At 40.4% G+C, this 7,547-nt stretch overlaps 1 protein-coding gene and 1 pseudogene across 1 annotated transcript; both read right to left on the bottom strand.

Moving 5' to 3' along the window:
• Nucleotides 1-396: 396 nt before the first annotated feature.
• LOC102478086 (ADP-ribosylation factor-like protein 1 pseudogene) lies at nucleotides 397-1,077 on the bottom strand (annotated as a pseudogene).
• A 5,167-nt stretch (nucleotides 1,078-6,244) lies between these two features.
• OR10Q1 (olfactory receptor family 10 subfamily Q member 1) lies at nucleotides 6,245-7,204 on the bottom strand. The gene has a single exon (XM_006160863.1). It carries the CDS (start codon nucleotides 7,202-7,204, stop codon nucleotides 6,245-6,247), a length of 960 nt encoding a protein of 319 aa, XP_006160925.1.
• Nucleotides 7,205-7,547: the final 343 nt, after the last annotated feature.

Raw genomic sequence — 7,547 nt, forward strand, 5'->3', positions numbered from 1 at the left:
TCCTCTTGGGATTTTGGGTACACATGTGCACATGCCCAGTGTGTTTCTCAAGCTGCAAGTCTGGGACTCCAGCCATGAAGTTGGCTTTGTGGGATCCAGCTGCCTTAACCACCATGCTACCTGGATGGCTCAAGTGCATTCCTTAATAGGGATAAAGATGAATAAGAATTTCATCCACATAAAATTTAAACCTTAGCACAAGCAAGAAAGGAATATCATATATTATATGGATCATTCAGATGATTCAACTGAGTTACCCACACAGCCAAATACTTATTCTTCATATTGATTACAAATGCTGTAGTCAGTTCAACATATACTAACAATGAGACAGCTTTAACATTTAAAAGTGTGAAGCACATGTGATTGTTTCCAAAGGGATATGTGATGTAGCCTTCATTTTAGAGAAGTTGAATTGATTGAATTACTGTCTGGTATACATTTTAATGTTTCAACTAATAATTCCATGGCCTCATCAAGGCCAGTACCTTTAGTTGCTGACATTTTGAGTATTTGCCATTTTTTTGTCCTTCAGGGATGGCAACCCAAGTGAATTTGCCATTTCCAAGAGAGTGAAGGCCATTTCCATGTTCTGTTTGCAAACTCCACAAGTACGGTTTTTCTCAGCTCTTTTTCCTCCAACATGGCAACGAATTTGACCTGGAAATGCCAGTTTGATCTCAGGTACAAATGTCTACTACATAAATAACTGCACCTGTGTCTGGATAATATTCCACTATGGCTTGATACTTGTCTGATCTTCTAAATCCCAGACTTGGAATTTAAGGTTGTTGCATCTCACTATCTCTACATTAAACCCAATAGTAGGACTTCTCCAACTCGTATCTGTATAAAGTTGTGCCTTTTTCCCACTCCCTCTAGTCCTAAAATTAAAATCCTTGTTTCCCAGGCTCCAAACATTCTGTAAAAAATACTACAGAAAAAGCCACCTATGATGAACTACCTGTCTGCCCTTACTGATCCTAACAGACAGGCCCTAACTTCAGCAGCAACTCCTGTTAGAATCTGGGCACTACTACTTCCACTCCTCTTGGCTCCAGTTCTATACCGAAGCATTTTCCTTGCCAGCCAGGTTAGCCAGCAAGTTCCACATCAGACTCCTGGGTTCCAGGAAGAGGTGACAAGTAGTTATTTCTATGATCTATCTATATAGCTCATCACAGCTAGCAAGGAAAAGTGGGTGAAATCAGAATCATTTTTTCTGTAACTTGTTCTTCTTATATTATAATCTTAGTATGGGCCTTCTTGGAAGCAGAGCCAGATACAAGAATTTAAGTGTTGACATTATTTGGAAGGTAAAACCCCAAGGAAATTAAGAAATAGAATAGAAGGAACTGAAGTGGGGACAAAAGCAAAGCAGTACAATAAAATGCATCACTTCGAGAGTCATTGTTCATAATAAGCATGGCAGATCCAAAGATTACTCATCACATATGTTCACTGAGAATGTGGGATTCCTCTGGAAAGGGAAAGCGTTCCAGGGAATAGTCCATGGAGAAAAGGAAAGTTATTTATATGCTTTTTTTTCTTCTATCACTTGTTTCTGCTCTGCTTCCCTGATATTCACCCCGTGAGAACTGTCCTTTTCTGAAATTGCAGGTTGTGTGGTCTGGCCCTTTGGTGACCCCATAAGAAATCAGAAATCATGTTTTACAGTATAGCTATTATTTTGAGTCCAGAAGAGTAGGAAAATTTTGTGTGAAAAAGGGTGGCACATAAGATTAATATCAGCTAGCTCAGAGAGCTTGAAAAGATGTAGCAGGTTTAGAAAATAGTTGGTATTACAGAAAGCAAGAAGTAGTCTAAGGTTTATGTTAAATGTGGTCCATCTCCTGTGCTACTCAGATTCCATGAGAATGAAAATACTCTAACAAAGGGAGTGCAGATGGTTCCTGACTTAATGATGGTTCAGCTTATTTTCTGATTTTACAGTGGTATGAAAGCAATCCACATTCAGTAGAAATTATACTTTAAGTACCCATACAAGCATTCTGCTCTTCACATTAAATACAAAATCCAGGTCCTTCTTATGGGCAGAATCATCCCAGTAGTCCAAAAATTCTAACTTGTCCCAATATCAACTCAGAAGTCCAAGGTTCAACTGTGATCCTGTGAAATCAAAACAAATTAGATGCTTCTGAAACACAATGAAGGGAGAAGCATGGGACAGATATTCCCACTCCACAAGAAGAAAGGAGTAACAAGGCCCCCAGCAAATTGAAAATCCAATAGGGAAGATATTAAATTTTTAAAACTAAGAGTATTTTTCACTTTACATGTTATCTTCTGGGCACACTGGTGTGTGGGTTGGGGCCCCAAAGCATCAGGAGGCCTGCCCCCATGGTTTTTCTGGATTTAGTCTTTTCTCCCACTCTCTCAGTTTGAGTTTAATGACTATAATTTTCTGAGGCTGGTATTGCATGCTGGTAACTCAACTATGGTCTTGAGGGTGACACTACTCCTGTAGTTCCAGTATTAATTACTTTTGTGGGGACTCTCTTTGGTTGCTCTGCCCCTGTGACAAATCTCTGCATAAGCCTTCAGGTTTTCTGGAACATCTTTTGAAATCTAGGTGGAGGTCTCCATGTTTCATGGCTTCTGTATTACTCATGCTTTTATAATTACCACTATGTGCAAGTCACCAAAGTCTCCTGTTTGCATATTCAGTAGTGTCAGGTAATACTGCAACCATAATGGCAAGGTGAGATGTACCTGGGGTTGTCTGAACTATGACAGGGCCTGAGGAGTGCTGTAGTGGGATGTAAGAAGAGTTCCAGAGTAACCCTAAAAAGCAACCCTGTAGAGAGTACCCCAGGCCCATCCTCTGAAAACATAGTGTCTTCCTAGGCCTCTGGGCCTCTAATGGGAGGGTTAGCCTTTAGATTTCTGAAATTCCCTCACGGGCTTCCCTCCATTGTGTTGTACAACAACTGGCTTTCATTATTTCTGCTAATGCGTTTAGCAAGTGGTCACTGTCCTCATGCTTTCCTAAACATGCCAGTGCAGGAGGTTATCAGAAGATTACAGCGATGTTGGTCAAACGTTGTAAATTAAAATTAGACAGGAGGAATAAGTTTAAGAGATCCACCGTATAATGTAATGATCACAGTTGATAACAATATTTTATATATTTGAAAATTGCTAAGAAAGTAGATTTTATGTTCTCAGCAAAAAAGTATCCGAGATAAATCATGAGTTAAATAGTTTGAGTTAGCCATTTGACAATGTATACATGTATTAGTACATCATATTGTGTATCATAAACCTATACTTTTTATATTTACATTTTTAAAAACATATACTATTTAAAATTTTATTTTATTTAACTTTATTTATTTTAATTTGACCAGAGAGGGACAGAGTGAGAGAGAGAGAAAGTGAGAAGGCAAGCTGCCAGGTCTGGGACTTGAACCGTGATCAGCCATATAGGATTCCAGTGCCCTTAACCACCATGCCATCTGATGGTCCCTAAACATACTATTTTTTTCTTGTCAGGAAAAACGGTAAGTGAAAGCAAATGAAGAAAGGAAGGAAGGAAGAAGAGATCAATCTATTCACTTAGCATATACACAGGGGAGTAGGTAACTGGGAAGGACTAGTAATTCAGGTTGAAAGGATTAATTAACCTTCTAAGGCCTTCTTTTCAACAGAGTAACACTTCATTCTCTTCTTTTTGTATTCCATGTTAATGTTCTGTATGATTTGTGACATTAAATAAAGAATGAAAGGAAGCATGGAAATGTGGTTACAAACTTTCCTTTTGTAGGCAAGAGAGGCAATGTCTAGCACAGAGTACAAATAATTGATTCATTATGTTCTGATGCTACTTGGTCTGGGTAGGTTGATAAGCAATCTGCCAACCGGGGAGTTTATCCCTCTCTTCCAGCATTAACTTGGAAGCAAAGGCAGTTCTGATATATTGTTAAATCCATGTGTTCCCAGAATAAGAAACACTTTGTGGTTCTTCCCCTTATCCCCATGTGAAATCAGCTTAAAAAATTAAAAGCAGTTTTGATGGGGAAAAGAAATAACCAAAAAAAGTCCTAATCTGTGAAAAGTATGAAAAACAGATCTGAGCTGTGATGATGGGAGATTTATGTGCCAAATAAATCTACATGAATCTCGGGTGCCTTTTAGAAATCATCAGTTTTCTGATTATAAGAACATAGTTTTATTTTAGAAAACATGAAAAATGCATAAATGAGTAAAGTGGAATGTTAAAATCCAAAATTTTACAAGTAACAGATTAAAAACTATTAACTTTTTGGTCTTCTATTCCTCATCATGCATATATATTTTACAAAATTGGACACTCATTATAAATATGAGTTTAATTTTATCACTTATAGGTATGATAAGCATTTTTCTTTATTATTAAATTTTGTATAAAATATGAGTTTAAGTCTGCTGTATTTTTATATTCAATATTGTTGGTAATTAGATTTTAATCACTGCTCATTTTATAAATTTTATTATTTTTATAAATTTTATAATTTATATAAATTTTATAAATCCTTACATTTTCAGTTTTGTTTAACTCTCTTAAGTTTCTAAGGTTATATATATTTTTTCCTTTTTTGGAGAGGTTTTCGCTATAGGGTGCGTGTGCTTGCCAGAAAGACAGAGAGAGACAGAGAGAGAGAAAGCGAGAAATCATCCCCCAAGGGGGATGGCCATGCTGCAATCCCTTCTCCTGCATTCTCCTCTCGGGATCTTGGGCACGCACACACAAGCACGCAGCGTGAGTTTAAGCCACCAGGTCCAAGACTCGAACCACAGTCGACTACATGGGAGTCCAGTGACATAGCCATTACACTAACTGCTGGTCCCTCTAAGGTTATATTTTTAGAATATTCCTAAGGAATCAAGGAATAGAAATTGGTCAAGGCCTTTGGTAAACTTAGCCATATGACGTACAGAAAGTTATGCCAATTTCTTAGGTCAGTTTTACTATCCACTGGCAGGTACTCTCAGTCTCTTCTTGGCATTGCTAACTAAAGTTAGGTTGTAGGCTAGATTCAGACCCTGGTCTGATAGGTTACACATAGCCTTTGCTGCTCTGAGAGAGATAATTTCTGGTGAGAAGTGTCCTTAGAGCCCTCCTCACTTCGTTGTTTCTCACCGTGCAATGAAAAGGTTGAGCAGCACGGTGTTTGCTGTCAACACCAGAGAGGGAAGAAAATTCTACCTGGGCATTTTTCTGGAGTTGAGCCACAGGAACACGAAGATGTTAACATTCATTCTGCCACAAGATGGGCTACACTGGGAGAAGCAGTAGCGCCACCTGCTGGATCTTTGGGCAGCAGCCATTATGAGGGCAGAGGAGGTGGAACCTCAGACTAGGTAGGTTGAGTGCCAGGCTCATGCAAGCAGTGCTGGCATCAAATGGACATAGCTTTTGATACTATAGCATGGCTGGCATGTAGTAAGTGCTCAGTCAATGAATGAAAACTCCTGTCCCCTCCGTGGCAGGGCAGAATGAAAGAAAATGATCAGTTGAGATATGTGAAGGGGAGGACATGTATGCATTAAATACTCTATGGTTTACCATTCTCTGACACCCAGTAAAGATATTTTGTAAGTAAAATTTATGATTTTCATAAATATTCCTTATCTAAGGCATCATTCATAACATACATTAATATCATTACCTCTGTGAGACACAGCATATGTTAAGGTATTGACCTTTATTCAAAGCATGTATGAAGGTTCCTGATGGAGTAATTATCTCGGTGAGCTGAGATTCTTTAAAGTTGGTTGAAATAAACTAGAGCTCCTACATTGGAAATTTAGCCCAAATTTTCTCTTTTCTTTCTTTCTTTGAATAATTTTCAAGGGGGCCCATGCATTTGATAGAGAAAGAGAGAAAGCATCTCCCAGGGAGAATGAACATGCTACAATCTTTTCTCCTTCTCCTTCTGGGATTTCAGGTATGCTGGTACATGCACACTGTGTGTTCTTCAAGCCCCAGTCTGTTCTGAGACCGACCAGTTGGCTACGTGGAATTCAGTTGCCTTAGCCATTACACCACATAGCTGCTCCTAAATTTTCAAATCTTATTCAAATCACTTCAGGACAATGAGTGCAAGTTATGGACATAGGCAAATATGGTAAAAAAAATACTAAGTGCTAAGTGTGGGAAAGTAAATATTATAATTCTGTTTGTCACTTAGAATTTTTTGACATTGAAGTGACAGAAATCCACCCCAGAGTCCCTAAACTTTCAAATTGTGTCAGAGGCTGCTTTACTGATGATGGCGTTCTTCAGAGCACCTTTGACATCCTTGTTCCTAAGGGTGTAAATCAAAGGGTTGAGTAATGGGGTGACAAAGGTGTAGACCAAGGCGATTTGTCGATCCTCATCCTCTGAGGTGCTGGACCGGGGTCGAAGGTAGACCAGGCTGCAACAGCCATACTGCAGCAAGACCACAGTGAGGTGGGAGGAGCATGTGGAGAAGGCCCGCCGGCGGCCCTCGGCTGACCTAATGCGCAGGATGGTGGAGGCGATGAACGTGTAGGAGACACAGATAAGCAAGAAGGGGACGGTGAGAACGAGGATGCCCACGACGTAGAGCACAGCCTGGTGCACGCGGATGTCAGCACAGGCCAGGCGCAAGACTGGAGGCACATCACAGAGGAAGTGGTTGATTTCCCGGCGGTGCCCACAGAAGGGCAAGGTGAAGATTAAGGCGGTAAGCTGCAGGGAGAGGAAGAGGGCCAGGCCCACGGCACCCGCCACCATCTGGATGCACAGCTTCTGCGTCATGATGAGGGTGTAGTGCAGGGGGTGGCAGATGGCCACGTAGCGATCGTACGCCATGATTGCCAACAGAAAGCAGTCCGTGCTGCCAAGGGTGACAAAGAAGAACATTTGGGCCCCGCATCCAGTCAGTGGAATGGGCGTCTGAGACCCCCAGATGTTGGAAAGCATCAAGGGCACCACGACGGTGGTGTAGCAGATCTCCAGAAAAGACAGGCTGGACAGGAAGAAATACATTGGAGTGCGGAGGGAGCTATTTGTGCACACCACCCAGATGATGGCTGTGTTGCCACACAGGATCATCAGGTAGAGGAGGAGGAAGAGAAGGAAGAGAAGGACCTGGAATTCAGGAACAGCAGTGAACACATGGAACACAAACTCAGTGGGGCCAGACTGGTTGAGGACAAGATTCCAAGAAAACATGTCTTCTGCAAAAAAAAAAAAAAAAAAAAAAAAAAAAGGATGTATGTGCCTCAGTAGCTTAGTTGCTTTATTGCTTGAACTAAAGTAGGGGTTTTAAATTTGATTTTTGATTTGAAATTACAATCATGCATTACTTAATGATGGGACTATGTTCTGAGAAAGGCACCTGTTAAAAATTTTGGTCTTGAGCAAACATCATGGAAGGGGCTTACGCAAACCTACATGGTATAGCCTCTACACTCCTTTTGAAATCACCTGATACGTGTGATCGGTTATTGACTGAAACATCATTATGCAACACACGACTGTACCTATTTGGTATCCAGTTTCCAATCACAATGTT

Source organism: Tupaia chinensis, unplaced genomic scaffold (genome assembly GCF_000334495.1).
Source record: "Tupaia chinensis unplaced genomic scaffold, TupChi_1.0 Scaffold000709_1, whole genome shotgun sequence".
In the NCBI taxonomy this organism is placed as follows: domain Eukaryota; kingdom Metazoa; phylum Chordata; class Mammalia; order Scandentia; family Tupaiidae; genus Tupaia; species Tupaia belangeri.

What these genes read in the sequence shown, in the direction of transcription:
- OR10Q1 (XM_006160863.1), bottom strand. Translation starts at nt 7,204, where the DNA reads ATGTTTTCTTGGAATCTTGTCCTCAACCAGTCTGGCCCCACTGAGTTT.